The 21,177-nt window shown below is 38.9% G+C and overlaps 1 protein-coding gene across 3 annotated transcripts; it reads right to left on the reverse strand.

The window, feature by feature from the left end:
• Positions 1–19,387, reverse strand: plekhm2 (pleckstrin homology domain containing, family M (with RUN domain) member 2). 3 transcript variants are annotated; one of them, XM_053643695.1, is made up of 20 exons: positions 18,650–19,387; positions 15,444–15,550; positions 15,246–15,355; positions 14,975–15,074; positions 14,336–14,423; positions 13,374–13,539; positions 12,996–13,055; positions 11,432–11,699; positions 9,928–10,656; positions 9,751–9,820; positions 7,982–8,072; positions 7,809–7,873; positions 7,559–7,647; positions 7,054–7,186; positions 6,584–6,774; positions 6,419–6,484; positions 6,147–6,306; positions 5,153–5,332; positions 4,810–4,926; positions 1–3,544 (listed from the first exon to the last, which is right to left on the reverse strand). In XM_053643695.1, exons 1-20 carry the CDS (start codon positions 18,707–18,709, stop codon positions 3,407–3,409), a joined length of 2,988 nt encoding a protein of 995 aa, XP_053499670.1. In that variant the 5' UTR covers positions 18,710–19,387; the 3' UTR covers positions 1–3,406. The 3 variants fall into 3 exon arrangements, with proteins under 3 accessions (XP_053499670.1, XP_053499671.1, XP_053499672.1); XM_053643696.1 differs by lacking the exon at positions 12,996–13,055; XM_053643697.1 differs by lacking the exon at positions 18,650–19,387 and having other exon boundaries at positions 15,475–16,994.
• Positions 19,388–21,177: the final 1,790 nt, after the last annotated feature.

Here is a 21,177-nt window from a genome sequence, read left to right on the forward strand (position 1 = left end):
ATACGTCTCCTCTAGGATGATGAGTTTTAACTGTATTTACTGATTAATGAGGAACAGGTAGAACTTGATGCCAACAAGTCTAGTCCTCAATAGTTATTAACTTCTATGCCTGAAATACCCTTAAAACAAGTTAGTCACTGCCGAACAGACCCGGTTCCCGGACCACATGACTCCACATACCGAAGTGTCCTTGGGCAATACACTGAACCCCAAGTTGCTCCCGATGGCAAGTTAGCACCTTGCATGGCAGCTCTGCTACCGTTGGTGTGTGTGTGAGAGAGAATGGGTGAATGAGACAGAGTGTAAAGCGCTTTGGATAAAAGTGCTATAGAAGTGCAGACCATTTACAAACAATATTTTACTGTATTTCACATAGAAAACTGTCTTGTTCTGGAAACTATAATGACCAAACAGTAACATCTTTTATTAAAGGTTTAGCCCAAACCATTCATATTGACCCATCACAAATTTACGTAACCAGACATGGTGGGAGAACCTTAAAAATTATGGTTTCTCATGATTTATGAATTAGTCTGAGCTTTGTGTTAGTCAAAATTGTCTTTAGAGCAGAAGGGCAAGAAAGAAGTAAAGATAGAACAGAAGCTCTATCTAGAACATAAGTTTATATAGTGCCTTTAATTAGTTTTGTGTACCTTGCTCAAGTGCCTAATGGTGAGTATCCAGTAGCCTTGAAATTTAAGCACAGAGGCAGTGACAGTATTGGGTCAACAATAACAATACTGCAATATGTTGTACAGCATAACAGCACATAATCAATGCCGGATATAATACTGCATTTTTGATGTATTGGAAAAGAACAGAACTATCAAAAACTGATGAGATTTTAAATTCAGATATTAAGTACTTGACTTTTTAAAAAATAAAATAAAAATTACACACACAAACAGTTCATGGACACCTGACCACCACACCCATATGTGCTTTTTGAACATACTATTCCAGATTTAGGCCCCCTTTGCAGTTATAATAACCGCTACTCTTCTGGAAAGGCTTTTCACTAGATTTTGGAGCATGGCTGTCTGGATTCATTCTGACACAAGAGCATGAATGAGGTCAGATACTGATGTTGAGTGAGGAGGCCTGAGACACAGTCAGCATTCTAGTTCAGCCTAAAGTTGTTCAGTGGGTTTGAGGTCCAGGCAACTCAAATTCTTCCACTTCAACCTTGGCCATACTATAGCACAGAAACATGCTGGAACATTTGGGCTCGACCCCTTAATTCCAGCGAAGGGAAATTGTAATACTAAAGCATACAAATACATCCTATACAGTTGTGTGCTTCCAACTTTGACAACAGTTTGGGGAAGAACCACATACTGTATTGCATGAGGATGGACAGGTTCACATACTTTTGGCCAAAGATATGTTAAATGATTGGGGGGGGTGGGGATAAGAAATGTATATCTGCAGTATACTCAAGATGTGTGTGTGTGTGTGTGTGTGTGTGTGTATCAAAACTTCAACATAACTAAACCAAGCACTTCTGGTTTTCATTAATGAGTCTGAGGATATTTTATATTTGTTTTATTTCCCCATTTACAAAAAAAATTAGAGAACATTATTTAAAAAAAAAAAAAAAAAAAAAAAAAAAAAAAAAAAAAAAATCCAAACAAGAGACATGCAGCATTTAGTGTACTTAAAATCAAGTATTAGGGCAGATTGGATTACCTTATTAACAATGGCAACACATACAAATAAGAAGCAACTAAATACAAACAGAATATGTACATATACATTACAAACATATTTAAAAAGGAGATTTTAAACAATTTCAACTGCAATCCATCATTGCCAATGTCCAAATATACAGGTTACATTTAATTCAGACAAACGTCATGAAACCTGAGGTTCTAAAACTTACTTCATCACATCAAGTCATCAGAGCCCATGAAACATCCTCAAAAGTACACACACACCTTAAAAACCACCCACCAGAAGTATTTCCAGAGTGCAACTCAACCATAGGGTAGAGTTATGGAATGGCCATTCAATTTAAAAAGGAAATGTTTAAAACTTAAAATAACAATGTTGGGAAAGCATTAATGATCTGAAATGAAAACAAGTATAATTGCACACTTGCATGTAAAATGTACAATATGACCAAACAGGCCTTTTGTTGTAAATGGATGGAGCATATGGGTCTCAACAAAGGGGTTGTGTAAAAGTCAAGTGATGGGATCTGCCAGACATAAAAGTAGTTTTGCAGACCGATCCTTAAAAACACTGGTTGGCTAAAGCAACATAAATACAAAATAAAATAAAAACACAACGAGAATAATAATAATAATAATAATAATAATAATAATAATAATTAAAAAAATGGCTACTCTTTCCAAAGGAGAGTTAGGCCCCAATATGTGCTGATACACTTGCACTAAATAATAATGGGAAGAGAAGGGGGGGGGGGGGGGGGTAAATGGCTAAAAACAAAGCTAAAAGGAAGAAATGGAAGTGAATGCAATACTGTGCATGGAATTTCTCACATTACAGTTTCTCTGCCTATTGCATTAACTGCATACAAGCACATTATGATGTACCATTCTGTGTGTTCGGTGATATCAGGATGTCACACCATGCAAAAATGGGACAAAGACTTGCACATTTCTTTCTTTAGAAAGTTTCTTGGAAAACAAAGTGACTTTTTACAGGAAACACATGGGGGGGAAATCAGCACAGAAATCTATGTAACAAACAAAAAGCTTAATCCAGGCTGATGGATTATTGCCCCACAGCAATTACATTCATCCCATTAGTAAAATCAGTATAGATAATGTGAGTAAAAGCGATGGAGAACAACTGAGAAAAAAACAAATTTATTATGTGCAATCTTGCATTCTTTCGTTCATAACCTGCTCCCTCATTTCATTCTTTGTGCACTGCTGAATATGGAGGTGGGTTCAACAATATATCCAGCAACAGTATATCCAGCAACAGTAACCAACCTTTAGCAGCCAAAAAATAACCATGTTACGTTTCAGTAACAGTCAAGACAGTAAACCATTGAATTCCATCAACAAGTACCTTTGCATACATATGGGTTTTAGTGAGGTATTTAATAAAAAGAGAGCGTTATGAGGAGGAAAGTAACCTTAACTAAGCATTTTGTATTTACACTTTACACAAACTGTACATTTGTGAAGCGTTTAGATTTTCATTAATGACTCCCATTTGTAGCCAATCACCTCAAGCACAGTGTTTACAGCTCATTCTTGGCCTTTTTTTTGCCCATTTGTCTAGGTCAAAAGGTTTAGTACACTAGAACTCAAATATTTGTGCAATTTGTGTGTTTATGTCCTTATACAGCCTGCTGTTCATACATACATTAATAGCAGGAAGAGGAGTCAAGTGCTTGCCCCCAGTCTATTCTGGCCTGAATGACAGGCTCTCAGCACCATGGCTCTCTATGGCACCTCCCTCTGTGTATACTGTCACTCCTCTGCCAGGCACTCCTCATCAGCTCCAGCGCCTCCCTGCACCTCTTCTGCACCAGCTCGTCCAATACAGCCTTACGAGCCAGAGAGACCTGCGTAACAGTCAAGGAGACGACAATCTCCATTAGAAAAGAACTTACAAATATTAGTTTGTTTGTTTTTTTTGTTTTTTGTTTTAAATCAAGAGTTATTTTGACTTAAAGGAAAAATTTCAAGCTACAACAACTAAAATAAATCAATACCTAATGATCAATTATGAAAATCTGTGTCAGCGAATCTCATTAGTTGGTCTGCGCACGGAATGAGGCACATTTACTCACCGTGTTACTTCTGTTGCAAAAACATGCATCGGAAATAAGGCAGACAGTACAGACTAAAGTTGTGTCCCAGATCACATAATACACACTATGCACTTACAGCATGCACTTTAACATCTAGTGTATGAATTTTAGAAGGGTAGTATCATCTCAATTGGAACACTAGGTTGTTGTTTTTTTGTAAACAAGTTTTTTTCTTGCTAACCAGAAGTATAAGCCGTTTCCCCAAATGAAGGTAATGCAACACCGCTAGTTTTAAACACAACATCCAGAGTCAACATTACCTTTTATGCCAAACATGACCTCAGTCACCATCAGACGGAGGTGTAATCACCACGTGACAGCCGGTGGGGGGGGGGGGGGGGGGGATTGTGCTACCTCTAAGGCAGGGGGCATTTTATATTAAATGTCGAAGTGTCCCGTTACATCATCATTCATAAACGAAACACTGAATTCCACAAAAAGAACATCATACCTACAGTCAAGCATGGTGGTGGAAGTGTGATGGTGTGGAGATGCTTTGCTGCTTCAGAGCAACTTTCAATACTTGAGGGAAACATGAATTCTGCTCTCTACCACAAATCCTAAAGGAGAATGTTATCCTAAATGAGTTTCAATTAAGTTGAAACTCAAGCACAACTGGATTATGCAGCAAGACAGTGATCCAAAGCATAGGAGTAAATCCTAGTCCTAGAAGGAAGACTGATCTCCAGTTATTGGAACCGTTTGGTTGCAGTTATTGCTGTTAAAAGAGGCACAACCAGATGTTTATTTTAAGGGGGAATTAGTTTTTCACATGGGTGATGAATCACCTTTTTTGCTTCAATGGGGGGGGGGGGGGGGGGGGCTATTGGGTGTTTACTCGGGTTACATTTGTTTTATGTTGTATTTTGTTTGTAGAGCTAAAACTATTTAGTGTGAGATATACACAGAAATTGGGATGGGGCAAATACTTGTTCACAGCCCTGTATCTGTGACAAGCATATATAAGTATTATAAAAAACACTATATAAATAAAAAGAATTTGCTGAGACTATTACCTGAAAAATAGATGTCCACACAGAATCAAGTGCCTCCAAGAGCCGATTCCTCTCCCCACAACCACTAAAATAAAGGACCCATGGAGGGAGGAACTGAGACCGGTCGGCTGCAAATTCCTAAAAGCATACAGATAATGTAGGACATAAGATGTTATCTATACACACGCACACAATAAATTACATGCATGAAGATATGAACACCCACTACAAACTTCATTTTGTACTTGAGCAGGCTCAGAAGTACTACCAGTGAACTGTGATGCATTAGTATTTATTGCTCTAGTGAGATTAAGTTAATGAGGAGCTCTAAATGAGGAGATGGTGTGAATATCCGTTCTCTTACAATAACACAATATTCTTTATCCTCCTCAAGGCAGACAGCCGCGACATCATTGATATCAGCTGCACAAAGCGAACGGAAAAAACTGGTCTGGCAATCCTGATGACATGTCAACAACTTCTTGTCGGTCAGAACAAGGCAGCATGGGATACATGGCGTTGGCACGGCTCCCTGTGGAATCACCTGAGAGACCAAGATTACACATACACACAGACACCATTTTATTTATTTCCCCACATTTTAGAATAATAATAAAAAAAGTCATCAAAACTCTGGAATAAACAAATGGAACTATGGGAATTATGTTGTCCAAAAATAATTTAATATTTTAGCATCTTCAAAGTAGACACCTTTTTGCCTAGAATTTCTAGAAATGTGTTCTTGGCATTTTCTCAACCGATTTCTTGAGGTATCTCCCTGAGATGCTTTTTAAACAGCATTAAAGGAGTTTCCAACTATGCTGGACACTTATTGGCTGCTTTTCAGAATATTTTGCTCAAAGTCATCCATGTAAAAAAAAAAAAAAAAAAAAAAAAATATATATATATATATATATATATATAAAAAATAATGTTAGTTTTCTAATGAAAGAAATGAATATGTTGGCACAATTATATTTTTTGTCTACAACTATTTAGTCTCAACTATTTAAATCACACAGCTACAGATCAAAAGCTTTTTAAGATCGTGAGAAACATTTCAGTCAAGTGTCTCCAAACTTTTGACCGGTGGTGTATATATAAATTTAACAAACATAAATGAGCTTAGAATACAAAGTGCTTTTATGCAGATAGTAGTATAATGGCTCAGAAGGCAACTTGTGTACTCTAAATGAATAACTCCCAATAAATGTTGCTAAATATGCAGTCTCTACACAGCAATATGCAAACTGTTAATAAAAGCTGTGGTTTGTGCTAGATTTTGGGGGGTGGGGGGGGGACGACGACACAAAATGTAATGGCTGATTGTGGGTGCACCAATCCAAGGCTAAACTTACTCCTTTAGACACAGCCTGACAGATGAGCTGCATCCATTCTGCCATGTCCAGCTCATTTTCAGCACTCAGCTCTAGAGGAGAACGTGCTGTCAGAATCACCTGGAATGCATGTGGCCTCTCCACACTGTTTGAACGTCTGCAGCCTCCACAGTGCTCACCCCTGCAGTGCGCAGGCAGAGAGACATACACTTTTAAATAAATAAATAAATAAATAAATAAATGTCAGCTAGCAAAACCAGCCAAGAACTACTGAATCAGGTAAACATGCTTACCCCATGGTAATTGACATCAGCGGCGTGACATCAGTCTTTTCAGCATACAGGAAGAGGTTGCCACCACTGATCAGATCAACATCATGCATGTGTAAAAACAGACATATGGTTTAATCACTAGGGTAATGTGTATACTTTATCTTGAATAGGTCCTTGCTGCTGTACCTGAGCACAAGGTAACAACTCTTCCACAGCTCCCTCCCCAGGTATGAAGTCCCTGCTCGATATAGAAGTGCTCCCTCCTTGGTGCTGCTGGACTTCCCTGAGCCTGACGGAGAGGTGGGAGTGCCCAAACCCATGTCCATGGGGTCTTCCCAGTGAACGAGGGAATAGAGACGAATACTGACCTCTGACACCTGCACACATTCAGGAAGTGAACACTAAACACTATCTACAGCAACACAAACCAGACAAAAACTAGATTATGTAGCGACAACACTAACCCATTTTGCAATAATATAGTTAAATTTATATAGTCTTTATGATCTAAAGTACTGTTGGAGGTAGTACAAGGCAGAAGCATTGCCATGTTCAGATGAAGTATGCAAAATTCTACATATAATTATGCAAATGTTATGCATAAAAATTACACTGTATTTATATTTCAAAGTTATAGGTATTCCTACTCCACATACCTCACAGTGCGACTCCTGGCACACAAACTTAGTCAGAGCCAGCTTCTCCATAGTTGCATCTGTCAGGACAGCAGGGTAAGGCAGCGCAGTACAGCCGTTCATCATTGCAGACTTCAGAATGCTGAGGAACCAGCTACAATGTGGAGAGGGGATGGAGGAGAATTTAACAAGGGGACCGTTTAAACATACACCATCAGTTTTCACTTTACATCAGTAGGCTTAACTCTAGTACTGAATGAAGTGCTGTCCAGCAGTCAGCTATTTCACTGCTTAAAGACACCCAGTTCGACTAGTCAGTAAATTACCAAGTGTGTTAGAGCAGAGAAAGCACAGGACAGGAGCTGAGCAACCCCCACTTTAACTGAACAGTAACAGCCCCAGATTTATAAAAAAAATATTAATAAAAAAAAAATAAATAAAATTAAGGGTATTTTTTCATCATTATATGTAACAATAAGGCATTTAAATTAATGGATAATTTAAATAAAGCATAACACAGACTAACATAGTGAGTGAACAATCTGCAGTATCCAGAAGAAACTGCCGCCTTCTGTTGGTGCACACCAAAGTGACTGTCTGCTGGTCCAAACCCACCTGAGGAACAAAACCAACTTACGTTAATACTAATAACACGTTAAAATAATTGCTGCAGGATGTACTTCCTACACACAGACACACCATTGTGAATGTTATTAGCAAACCTGGCTTCAAAAGAAATTAAATGCTATCTTATTAAATAACAGACATCAACTCACAGATATGTAGTCTAGTTCACTGTAGGACACAGCTTCTTCTACATTATACGGCTTGTCTGCTGCTCCTGAAAGAGTAGCACACAATTACAGAATAAAGCCCATGTTAAGTATTTATCTAATTAATATGACCACAATGATGGTCTGCTTTATTAGGTCGTGGATAACAGGCTTACCTTTCCGCAGTAAGTATATATAGCAGTCTGTCAGCAGCAGAAAAAGAGGCTGCAGGTCTCCCTCCATGTGGCCGGTACTCATTCTCACCATCTGCAGAAAATGAACCAAAATTGAACCAGACACTTAATATGATGGATTTGATAGTTTCGTTTGTGCATTTTATCTGGATGTGTCCTGAAAAATTGGAACCAGAAGCATTTACAATCTGGTTGTCGGGGCTGAAATCTGACTGCTGTATTATGCATAATGTGTAAATGAGCTCTGGTGTTGTTTCTCATTTCCACTGCTATGTAAAAGAAAAGGTGCATGGATATTCAACTCCACTAATATTGGCACCCTTGGTAAATATGAGCAAAGGCGGCTTTGAAAATTGTCTATTGTTCAACCTTTATTTTTAACAATTCACAAAAATACTCTCATCTCTCATGGATATCAAACAATTGCAAACAGGTTTATCCAAAAAAAAAAAAAAAAAAAAAAAAATATATATATAGGGGTGCAACAATTATTGGCACTCTTTTAGTCAATACTTAGAGCTGTTATCTTGGGATAGCACAGAGTCTTCTATAATGCCTGATGAGGTTTGAGGATGCATGGCAAGGGATCCGAGACCATTCCACCATACAGAACCTCTCCAGATCCTTCAAGTTTTGAGGTCCACGCTGGTGGACTCTCCTCTTCAGGTCACCCCACAGGTTTTCTATAGGTTTGAATTCAGAGGACTGGGATGGCCATGGCAGGAAAAAAATCTCCCCTACTCTATTTTGCTTTCATTGGACCATAAAACCCAATCCCATTTGAAGTTCCAATAGTGTTTGGCAAATTGAAGACACTCGAATTTGGTTTTGGATAAGAGTATAGACACATTGTATGGACAATATAGACACGTGTCCAATTCCAGGTTGACTCATAACATTTCCACTTGACTGAAACTTCTTAATTATTGCCCTGATGGTGGAAATGGGCATTTTCAATGCTTGTGCTATTTTCTTATAGCCACTTCCCATTTTGTGAACCTCAACAACCTTTTGCCACACATCACAGCTATAGTCGTTGGTCTTACCCATTGTTATGAATGACTAAAGGGAATTTGGCATACGCATTACCTCATTTATACAGGAAGTCATGGTTGAACAATTTCCTGTTCCTAGTCACCCAGATGTATTTTAATAAAAAAAAAAAAAAAAAAAGGAATACATTTCACATTTGAAGGCATAGGGGTGCCAATAATTGTTGCACAAAGTTTTTTTTCCCCCTATAAACCTTTGTTTTGTTTGCAATTGTTTGATATCCATGACAGAGTATTTGTGAATTTTTTGTGAACAAAAGATCAAGAGGTTAAACAATAAAAGGCAATTTTTCACAGCCTTCTTTGCTCATATTTACCAAGGGTGCCAATATTAGTGGAGGGCACTGTACATCACCCTGCCTTTTGTGGTGGCACTTTTTCTAATTACTATTAGGCAGGAACATAGAGCTTAAACCATGTGTGCCAAAGTAAAGTACTAAAGGTTTGGACTGTCAAATGTGAATTGAAGATGGAGGACCGAAACCACCTGGTAAACTGTGTTTAGAAGTCAAAGCCTTTCTGAATGCATCTTGGGTGCATTTACACCTGTTTTGTTTTTTTTGTTTTTTTTTTGTAAATGGATAATCCCTATCTGGATATGATAGAGTTCTAATGAAAGTCAAGATTTAATGAAATGGCCTGGAGTGAAAAACACTTTTGAATTAAAAGGAACGTTTTATAAAGAGATTTTAGATGTACCTTTAAGAGTTGCTCGTCATTCTCCCGGAACACATGGATCATAAGTAGTAGTAGATGATTATTATCTACCCTGAAAATAAAACAAAGGAAGACTAGATTTACTTTTAGCTGAAATTATTCTCTCTGCATGACAAGATAGGAAGGGCATAAATCAATAGCTGCTGCCCATGATCTGACCTAAATTCTGCAGGATGGGAATTCTCTGCTTGACCAGATCCTGCTCCTGTTCCATTTTCTTCAGATTTATTATGAGCAGGACCGTTTGGCTGCTCCATCTCAACATCTCCCCTCTCTTTCGTTATTATTTTGGAGGACGCATCTTGTTCTGTTGTCTCTCCTTCTCTCTCATCTTCATGGCCACTGTAAACAGTCTGCGACTGGCCATTCCCTGCAGAGTCATGGTGGCTACCACTCTCGGCAGCAGCATCTGCACTGTAGGGGGTAAAGCAGTAGAAGTGTGCAGAAGCTGCTGAGGCCACAAGGCGTGACTGCGAGTCTGGATCGGGAGGCTCCCCACCTGCGTCCTCCAGAAAGGGCTGATGCTGAAGTGGAGATGTGGCTGAATAAATGCCAGACACACCATCCTCTGCCTCCTCTTCATGTCCTTCCCAGTTCTTTCCATCCAGAACCCCATTTAACCTGTCCATTACGTCTCGGAGTGGCTGGCCTACACTGTCCATGGAGGTGTCGGTCATTTCAGGGAGCCTCAGCAAGGCCTCAGGTTCCTGGTCCTCACAATTCTCTGTGGCTGCTCGTGCTGAGCCATCCAGTGCATCCAAGGACTTAATCTGAAGTGATTCCTCAGTTTCTACTTGTTCTGGGGAGGGCATGCTCTGGCCACTGCTCACAGAGTCAGTTGATCCCCTCCCACGGCGTTTCTTACCTGGTTTCCTCCTTCTGACCATCCTAATAAAAAACAAACATTTATTAAAAAAGTCTTTAGAAAAATCATTGATTATTCAATTCCCTATGAGCATGTACACCATTACCTTTAACTTAAATTTTAAGCTGGATGCAACCATATCATAAAATGTACATGGTTCCCCCACCCATACATAATAATGTGCAAATTAGTTCTGTAGATATTCTTCACATTATCTAAATTGCACATTTCTCTATTAAGGCCCTGACACACCATGCTGTGTTGACCAACGGATGCTGGAAAGCGTCGACTGTTGCCCAATACGCAGCATTTTAGGGATCACCTTGCACCACTGGCATTATAGGACCAGTATAGGGTTTGACGGAAGGAGGAGTTCTCTGATTGGCTATTTATTGTAGCAAATCAGAAAAGAACAGAAGCTGAAGACAGAAGACAGTTGAGTCATTGCTTAACTTATGTTCATCTGGTCTTTATTACTCAACTTCTCATCAGATGTTTTTCTTGCAACTAAATGCCCGAGCAGACGGTTTAAAGAGCTGAGAATGTATTCAACTAGGCAAACTGCATACTGCTATCCTTAACAGCATATCAAGAACAGTATACAGTTCTAGATACTGTTGCTTATACATGGTGTACCATTTTGATTTGGTTTTACTGTACTACTGTATGTACTCACTGTGCTATTCAGTATAATAGTTTCTGATTGCGGTATCTACAATTATCCAGCAGTTTGGTGGGTCACTTCCCTTAGAGTCAAAAAAAAAAAAAAAAAAAAAAAAAAAAAACCCTGGAACACACCTAATGACCTCCAGCTCTGTGCTGGTGCTCTCGGTGTCATCACCAGCAGGAACATCACGGTGACTGGCTACGTGTACCGGTGTAACATCTGCCGAGGTGTTAGTGTCCGAGTCTTCGATAAAGGGGTTGTAGCGAAACGTGGGGCTCCGTGACAGAGACATGCTCCTGGCTGGAGTTGCTGCTGTTTTGACCACAGAGTCACTGATTACTGTTTGGGGGTCTGAGGCTGTGGAGCGAGGACCACTGACTGGGTCAGTTAGATCGCCTTCTGTCAGGGAAAGAAATAAAACTTTCAAAATCATGGAAGAATATATAAGTTCAGCAAAGGTATTAAGCAGCAACAGCGCTTCTACTACTCCAGCAACATTAGAGCTTGAAAGTGCATTTGTAGACACCGCTGCTGAATTCCACAGACAAACACACACACACACACACACACACACACACACACACACGTGCACAAACTATACCTTTCAAAATAGAAAGGTACAGGCCTGGGTTCAACCACACTGAAAAGCATTATACAGAATGTATAAGTATCAAAGCTGAAAAAACTAAAAGACAGGAAAGTATGCGAAGCGTTGAGCGTTAGAGACTGCGATCCAGAGAACATTTGGCTGAATTCATGTGTCTTTGTATATGCTACCTCAAAAAGTGTGTATGTGATTAGGGCAAATGGTTTCAAAGCTGAATCAAGGGAGATTGCATTAAGGAAAATTAAAATCAGGTCAAAGTAGCCTAAAAAGCCCAAAATTAATACAATTTAGAGTCGGACACCTTTTAGAATTTAAATTATGAACCTATAACATTTACTTTCTGGCAAATGTAGACTTACTAAGAACATGCAGATACCCAGTTTCTCACTAATTGTATTTGGTTATTATCAAAGTTTTGTATACTGTTAAGTTCTGTACTGCTTTGGACCATTTGTACCAAGTAATTGGTTATTTATTAAAAATAATTAAAAAAATAAAAATAAAAAAGGGGAATAATAAGGCTAACAGTCCATTTGATTTTTGCAAGCTCAAGAAATGGATCATGCTCAAGAAAATTAGTTCAACCCAGGCCACAGACATGCAGAACTACCACACAAGTAGAGCTGCTATATACACAGGAAGGAGAAGCTGACACCAGGCAAGGCAAGTTTGACAGAAAGAAAAAGCTTTTGCAGTATGCTTTAGTGCAGAACCCTGTATAATCATCTGAAATGATTTCTCTGCTCAGTGATATAGCTTGACTTAGTACCCAACTACCCTCTCCTTTAAAACATCACATATCCAAGTTCCCTACTTCAGTTACCATTAAAGTTACACAACATTAAAAGTAACTACTGCAACTAATTTCTGGCAAAAGTCTGGGAAATGTAACCAATACCAGACTGCTTTCAACTCAGCAAAAGCCAGGCAGTTTTATACAGGTCCTATAATGACTGACAATAGAAAGCTACACAGACATGCGTCCTTAGCCAAGTCCATGGGAAAATGAGCATGCGAGATGTGAGATTTTGATGTGGGAACTGGAAGGAAAGAAGACATGATGGCTGTGGGAAATAACCATGTCCCACCTTCCCAGTCTGCATTTGGCATTGACTGCAACATAGGGAAGATGTCACCAAAATCATAATCTACAAAAAAAAGGAGGGATAAGACGCAACATTAGACAGAAAAAAATGACCAGATAGAAAAAGGGGGCGAGACGGACAAACCAAAAAGATGTATATGAATATGAAATAAAGGCATGAAATATACACCGACGTGAGCAATATCAGGTGAAATAGAGGATACTACATGAGGAACTGTGAATTCTGTAATTAATGAAATGTACATCTTTCATATAGTAAAAATACAACACAAAAGACAGGAAAAATATAGTAGGATACGAGAAATGAAAGAAAGAGACAAGGGTTAGGGAGAAGGAGGTACAACCATGTAAAAGAGATTACCTTCACTTGAGGGAGCAATGGCACTGTCATCCCACTCAAGATTAGTGGAGTTGAATGAGTGCAGAGACAGGCTATCAGAACTGGGCAATCTCTCCTCAAAATCCAAGAGATTCTGTGGTTTGTAGTAGTCTGGCATGTAAGGTGCCACATCTAGGTATGGAACATCCTAGAAGCAGACAAAATATGGGGTGGATATGAAGTTGGATTATACTTTAGAACTAATTAAAAACACTACATAATGCATAATTTCTTGAGGAGTTTAATCTCAGCAGGGGTGGACAAGTCACTAGCCCGGGTGCTGGAACAAGCAGTTTTCATGTCCAAGATACTAGTTTGTTTTTTTTTTATTCCTCATTTTCTTGGGCACAAATGTTTACAAACCAGAAAGAAAAAACAAACCTACACCTCAGTACTTGCAAAGAACAGTTTGTTTTTTTGTATGGACCCATGTTTAAACTTCATGGGGGTGTGATGCACCTCAATGCTATAACAATAGAGCACACTACTCAGTCCAAATCCCATTGTCTGTTGTGATACTAACAGCCAGCTTGCACCTCAGCTGTTGTAGAAATTTTTTTTTTTTTTTTTTTTTTTTAATTATTATTATTATTAGGTGGAATAAACAGTGTTAATGGATAACAGGCAATGCTTTCAAAATCAGGAACATTCACGTATGTGGAAACACTGATGAAACTTAAACTGCAGCACAAAACTGTCAAATAAACTGTCCTGCTATAAGCAACACACCTCCAAAAAAAAAAAAAAAAAAAAAAAAAAAAAAAGGCCATTTTTTTAGGATAGTCAGTTAGGTTTCCAGGCAACCAAAACATGGGACTAAGCTTTTACATGCCATTTTGCACATGGGATAGCTAATAAATTTATCATCATTTGTCCACCCCTGGACAAGGTTGCCATTCTTTTCATTAAATAATTAAAGTTTAGTGGGCAGAATAGTAACATACCAGTTCAAGGTCAAAGCGGATGAACTCCAGCCCCGAAACAAGCGTAAGGAACAAAGTGAGATGGTCATGGCTACAAACCAGGGCATTCCTGGAAAACAAGGACCACATCTCTAATTGTTTCTACAAAAAGCAAAGCCAAAAAAGAAATCCAAAACTCTAAGGGTGTAAAAACACAACCAACCCAAATGCAGGCAGCCTTGCATTTTTAACAGCTGATAGACTTCAGTCAGTCCTAGAGGAGGCGGCGTGGCCACCGTGCCAGTCAGTCCTAGAGGAGGCGGCGTGGCCGCCATGCCAGTCAGTCCTAGAGGAGGCGGCGTGGCCGCCGTGCCAGTCAGTCCTAGAGGAGGCGGCGTGGCCACCGCGCCAGTCAGTCCTAGAGGAGGCAGTGTGGCCGCCGCGCCAGTCAGTCCTAGCTAAGGAGACAATCTTTGTACTAGTCAGTCCCAATCAAAGAAATGTGGCTTCTGTGCCAATCAGAACTCCAAATTGAATCACACTATATATGACAGTAGCATTAAGTGCATTTCTGCCTATTTACGCATTTTATCATCTTGGAAGAAGCCAGAAAAACCCCCAGTAAAACTTTGTTGACTTGTAGATAAATTTCACTACAGTAATGTCATACATCACACTCACTTGAAGTAATATTTATGCAAAAGTGTTTGATTCTCCTGGAAAAGACGAAGATAGCTTTCCAAAGAATTTTCACTGAGTGCTAGGTACAGCCATGCTCGACCTATGGGGAAACAGAAGTTATCCAGGTTACATTCCAGCAACAGAACTATGCTTAAACTGAACACAAAATAAGCCTACAAACACAAATGAATATTTCAGCAAATATTGTGGGATCTGCCCCAATTTGGACCAATGCGGTCAGTTAACAGAGAGTTTATGAATTAGGTCTCACTTCTGCCAAGGTTGGTGGCTATGTGCTGAAGTTCATCAATCTGTCGAACGGCTTCTCGTCGTGTAAAGTGCAAGACAAGCACCCAGTAACCTGATGATATATCCTGCAGCCTACAATGCAAACAAAATACACATTTACATTTATGTTAATGATTATATATTTGGCAAAAATATGCAAACCCACAGGACACACCCCTACCCATATAATAAAGCGTGGTCTAGGTGCTCACATAACCGCTGGAGAACACGGTCATGGTTCCTGATGGCCGGTGTCTCATCTTCACAAGCTGCAAAGTAACTCTGCAACTGGGGGTTTAAAAAAAAAATAATAATACTACTCCTCTTGTAGTGACAACATTTAGCAAATATATACAACCCACATCACCATTGCATAGAGGAAGAAAAAAAAAGAAAAAAAAAAAAAAAAAGACAGAACAAATTTATAAATGCATAAGAAATATTACATGGCCATTAAGACAGTTTTGTGACAGAATGAAATTACATATTAGTCAACAGAACATGCAATTGTTTAACTGATCTAATTACCCAATGACTACATTTATATCTAGCTTATCATTTAACTTCAAATATACGCGTGCATCTAAAAAAAAATAGAATATTGTGGAAGTCATTTTTTTCTGTAATTTTATTCATAAAGTGGAACTTTTTCACTACAGATTCATTACACAAAGTGAAGTTTGAAGCCTTTTTGTTTTAATCTTGATTACAGCTTATGGAAATTAAAAGTCCAGTATCCCAAAATATTACAATAAAGAATTTATAAATGTTGACCTGAGAAGAGCTCTAATCAGCTAATTAACTCAAAACACATGCAAAGGTTTCCTGAGCCTTTAATCCATCAGTCTGGTTCAGTACACAACCACAATCATGAGGAAGATGAAAGTAAATGTTGCATTTCATTTGGAAATCAAGGTTCCAGAGTCTAGAGGAAGAGTGATGAGGCACAGAATCCAAATTGTTTGAAGTTCAGTGTGAAGTTTCCAAAGTCACTGATGATTTGGGGCACCATGTCATCTGCTTGTGTTTGTCCACTGATGTTTTCTCAAGTCGAGAGTCAATGCAGCGTCTACCAGATTATAGAGCACATCATCCTTCCATCTGCTGAAGAGCTTTATGGAGATGCTGATTTCCTTTTCAAGCAGGACTTGGCACCCACAGTGCCAAAACTACTAGTAACTGGTTTGCTGACCATGGTATTACTGCGCTTGATTGGTGAGCCAACTTGCCTGACCTGAACACCATAGAGAATCTACGAGAAACACCAGACCCAACAATACAGACCAGCTAAAGGCTGCCATCAAAGCAACCTGGGCTTCCATAATAAACACCTCAGCGTGCCACAGGCTGATTGCCTCCATGCCATGCCACACTGATGCAGTAATTCATGCAAAAGGATTAAAGCCCCGACCAAGTATTGAGTGCACAAATTAACATACTTTTCAGAAGGTCGACATTTCTGCATTATAAATTCTTTATTCTAATATTTTGAGATACTGGATTTTTTATTTCCATGAGCTATAAGCCATAACCACCAAGACTAAAACAAAAAAAAAAAAAGGCCTAAAATATTTCACTTTCTGTAATGAATCTAGAATATATGCAAGTTCCACTTTTTTAAGTAAATTACAGAGAGAGAAAAAAAACGAACTTTTCCACAATATTAATTTTTTTTTTTTAGATGCACCTGTAATGACAAAGGTGTAGTGCGACATCAATCAAGTTGACTACGTTTGCCAAATGATCTCCTCCCCCCCCCAAAATCTACTAACGATGGTCTAGACAAATGAAAACATTTTTGACTTTTATATCCTATATGAGGCAGCATGGTGGTGCAGCCAGTAGCGTTGCTGCCTCACAGCTCCAGGGTCCCTGCTCCAACCTTGAGCTCGAGTGACTGTCTATGTGGAGTTTATGTTCTCCCCGTGGCTGTGCATTTCCTCTGGATTCTCCAGTGTTTCCATCTCCCAAAAAAAACATACCAGTAGGTGGACCGTCAAGTCTAAATTGCTCCTAGATGTGAACAAGGCTATGAATTTGTGTGCACATGGTGCCCTGCCTAGGGTGTATCCCCAATTCGCACCAAGTGTTCCCAGGATAGGCTTTATTCGCTGACGATGTTTACATACACATCAAATTCTGTTTGAGGTCTATATTCGAGTTGCAGCCATATACCAAATACAATCTTTATATGCGTGCAGTCATCGAATATTCCTGTATAAATGCTTGCTTGTTGCAAGTATGCCAAGCTACACTTGCTTTTCCTTTCCTGCTGTTATTTCCCAGGAGATTTGACACACTGCCGACGCTACCGACGATTCCTTGTGGACCGAGCATGCGCATACATCTCATTTCTATATAAAGGTGTTTACATGCAATAAGTTTCCGATTAAACAGGCATATTAGTAATCAGAATTTGGGGAATCCGAATATTGTCTTAACCTGAATCAGGCAACCAGATCGTGGCGTTTACGTGACTCGATACTAATCAGAATATTGCCAAGTTACAATTATCATCAGTATATTAATGTGCATGTAAACAGTTACTGTGATGCTAATACTAGGCTAAACCTCATACTGTACATGAAAGAACAATTGTCAGCGTTAAATACAGCTTTCTTTTTCTAGATCTGAACATTTAGAATTTTATGCTGTTTAAGTGTTTATGCTGGACTTTTGCTTAAACAAACATGAAATTCAGCAGATCTCAAAACACAGCAAGATTAGTAATATCAAACACCTGATTATCACGTGACCTACAATTCTGGGTCAGTATGGAAACCGGATTATGTGCAGGCATTGTGCACATATTTAGAAAGATGAGAATGAGAGCAAGGAACTAAAATATATGAACTTCCTGGAGTAAAACGGTACACAATTCTACAAAACGTATGGCAAGAGCACAGAGCTTTCCTCACACCCTTACTGTAGCCTTTAGCTTACAATAAATCACAATAACATCTGATGTAAAGACAGTGTGTGGTACATCTTCACACAGCAGTCTGATGTAAAGAGAGTGTGTGGTATATCTTCACACAGCAGTCTGATGTAAAGAGAGTGTGGTATATCTATACAGCAGCTTTAGAGATGGTTCTCCTCTGCCGCAGTCTCAGAACAACTCCTTTCACATCTATGCAGGACACATGACGGTACAAACACGACTAATATGCACGGAGCTATAGAACACAGCTAATAAACCAGCTGTGTGTTTTAACTAACGCTGAATACGCCATATAAATGATTTTCCCGTGATGACCGAGCAGCTTTATCCAAATCGACAGGCCCGAGTGTTTACAAATTCCGACGCAGCGAATGTCAAAAACAAATCATTAAATTACTTGTAAGAAATGACCGTGTGCTCTGAATACTCGTCTACAAGCCGCTTACCTTCTTCACAGACATGGATATGTTTTCAAGAATCCTGTCTTTGACTTTGAGTTGATCCATGGCTGCTGGCTCTGCTCCGGTGTTGGTGCTCACCCGAGGTCAGCTGACTCAGGATGACGGAGTGTGAGTGAGCGTTAGCCGCGGCTAGTCAGCTACAGTGTAATAACACTAACGTAAATGCTTGTGCAGTCTGGCTCTGTGCCCGTCCGCCACTTTAACAGCCTCGACAGTCGCCTAAGTGTATAAACTTACCCGAAATAAGTTTCCTATTAGAGTCATAGCTCACCTAAAAAATAAAAAAGGTTCAACCCCTTGTAAGTTTTTAAGCTAACTACGTTAACAGGATTTTTCAGTCATAGTGGCTGGTTTGTTTGTTTGTTTGCCAGCCAACTAGCTGAAGCTCTGAAACGCTAGTTAGCTGCTGTAAAAGGGCAATTATTTAAGCACTAGGGTTCGCGAAAGTTTAGTAACGATATCTTAACAAACTCCTGCTCCATATAATAACGCGAATATTTGACTACAGCTAATTTGATAAGGCGTTTAACGAAAATAAATATTCCAGATGCCTCCTTGTCTTGTGTCGTCTCGTCTCATAAGAACCCACCTAGGTTTCTGCTAAACTGCTATTCGTTTAGCATTTTATAGTTTTCCCCCTAGCTAATAAACTAGTTAATTAGCGAGTAGCACAGCTTCGGTGTTAGTAGGCTATTACTTAAAGCAAAGTAACTTAAAGGAACCATGATCACATGATCCACAGTTGTTATTGCGCTTACAGCCTGACTTTTAAGTATAAAACAGCAGAACACTTAAAATTAGTTAGATAAATATAACTTTAATATGTAAACAGGTGCGTAGCTTTCCGCTGTATTTGCAGTTTTATTTCACCGTTAAATTAATTAAGTACAGGTTGTGCTGATAAGCTACTGATGAGTAATAAAGATTGCTAAAGCACGTGATATTGGCTAAACGCAAAGTGTCAAAATAAAAGTCTAATTTCAAACGGATCGCTTGGGTTCTCAAATCTGATTGGCTGAGCCGCGTTCGAAGCCGTTGCGAAAGATCACGATCATTGTGTATTCATGCGCCAGGTTTTTAATCCAACAAAATCGTTGCACTTCAGCCTTTGTTCTGTTCACAGAATCCCCTAAGCATTGCATGTTGCGTAGAAAATTCCATGGCAAAAGAATTGTTTATTGCTAATAATAATAAATGATTCGTATTGCACACTAGATTTTATCATGTTGTTTTTGGCACAGTTTTATAAAAGCAATAAGCCATTCAAAGACTTTTAATCTTTCAATAGTTTGACAATGAAAATATGGCCTAATAAAAATGATGGGGCAAAATATCACACACACGTTTGCTTTACTATCCTTTTGATGACCTTCCATTGTTGTCATTATTAATAATGCTATTTGAAGGAGGATTAGCAAAAATGGCAGTTAGATGTAAGCATTTTTAGCATGTTTTTGTAACTTTAGACCAGTAGGAAGGACAAAATTTGTTGCATGGCCTCAGGTCATGGTCCTGAAGTTGCCTACCAAGTTTTGTCTCACTGCGCAAAGTCGTTGCTGAGATACACCCTCACTTCCTGTTTGGTCAGATTTGTGGGCCCATTACGGACAAACCGCCTGGAGTATTCAAAACTCTTCTGATAACTTTTGTGAGGGTTACTCTGAAGATGATGTGGTCCAAATCTGGTGATTATTGGTCAAGATTTGTAGGAGGCGAAGTTAAAAAAAACAGTTTTTGTCAAAATCTAAGATGGCGAAAAATCTAATTAGGTGGAAATTGACGTCATATCATTAATGCAGCTAAATTACACTATGTTTACACCTCATTTTAAAATCCATAACCTTAGCATCCAGTATTTGTGATTTAGATATGTATATTTTAAGTGTTTGCAGTCTGTAATGCCCTCCTGAGTTTATGCTGTTTCCTTCGAATACCAAACACGGTAAACAGAAAAGCTGTAACAATTTTATTTTTTTTTTAAATAATCTTTTGTGAAATGTGTGCTTTGATTGGACCATGTATGTTTAGTCTAGCAATATTTACTCCACCTTATTCATATTACTCCCACAACTATATTTCACAGGCCCCATCTCACTCATTCACTGCTGATGACTTATGGATGTGTCAGTGACAGGCTGAAAAACTATCAAACCAAATGGAGCTCAGTTCTCAGGACATGTCTAATCATCTGATATGGCTGCATGAATCTACAGTCTGGGCTAGAAATAAAAATCAGCCCCAGCATTGCTTCTTCACAACAGTTCTGTGTATTTATCTTACAACCAGTGGACCATCTGAAACAATTGATATTTTTAACAGCAAATAATCTGATCTGGATGGTAAAATTGAAACCTTATATACTATACATGTTTACTGCATCACTACATAGCTAAATTATGGTTTTGGATATAATGGCACAATGTATTGTTTTACAAAAAAAAAAAACTAAATTATCAACAGGTTTCCACAACAGTCAGAGAAATACCAATGTGTTATATTTAAATGCTCCTCAC

The sequence above is a fragment of the Ictalurus furcatus genome, chromosome 15 (assembly GCF_023375685.1).
Source record: "Ictalurus furcatus strain D&B chromosome 15, Billie_1.0, whole genome shotgun sequence".
Taxonomy (NCBI): Eukaryota; Metazoa; Chordata; class Actinopteri; order Siluriformes; family Ictaluridae; genus Ictalurus; species Ictalurus furcatus.

Coding starts and splice junctions, on each gene's coding strand:
- plekhm2 (XM_053643695.1), bottom strand. CDS start 18,709: ATGGATCAACTCAAAGTCAAAGACAGGATTCTTGAAAACATATCCATG. Junction 15,075..15,245: donor AGCCACCAACCTTGGCAGAA/GTGAGACCTAAT, acceptor GTTTCCCCATAG/GTCGAGCATGGCTGTACCTA. Junction 14,424..14,974: donor TTGCATAAATATTACTTCAA/GTGAGTGTGATG, acceptor CTTGTTTTCCAG/GAATGCCCTGGTTTGTAGCC.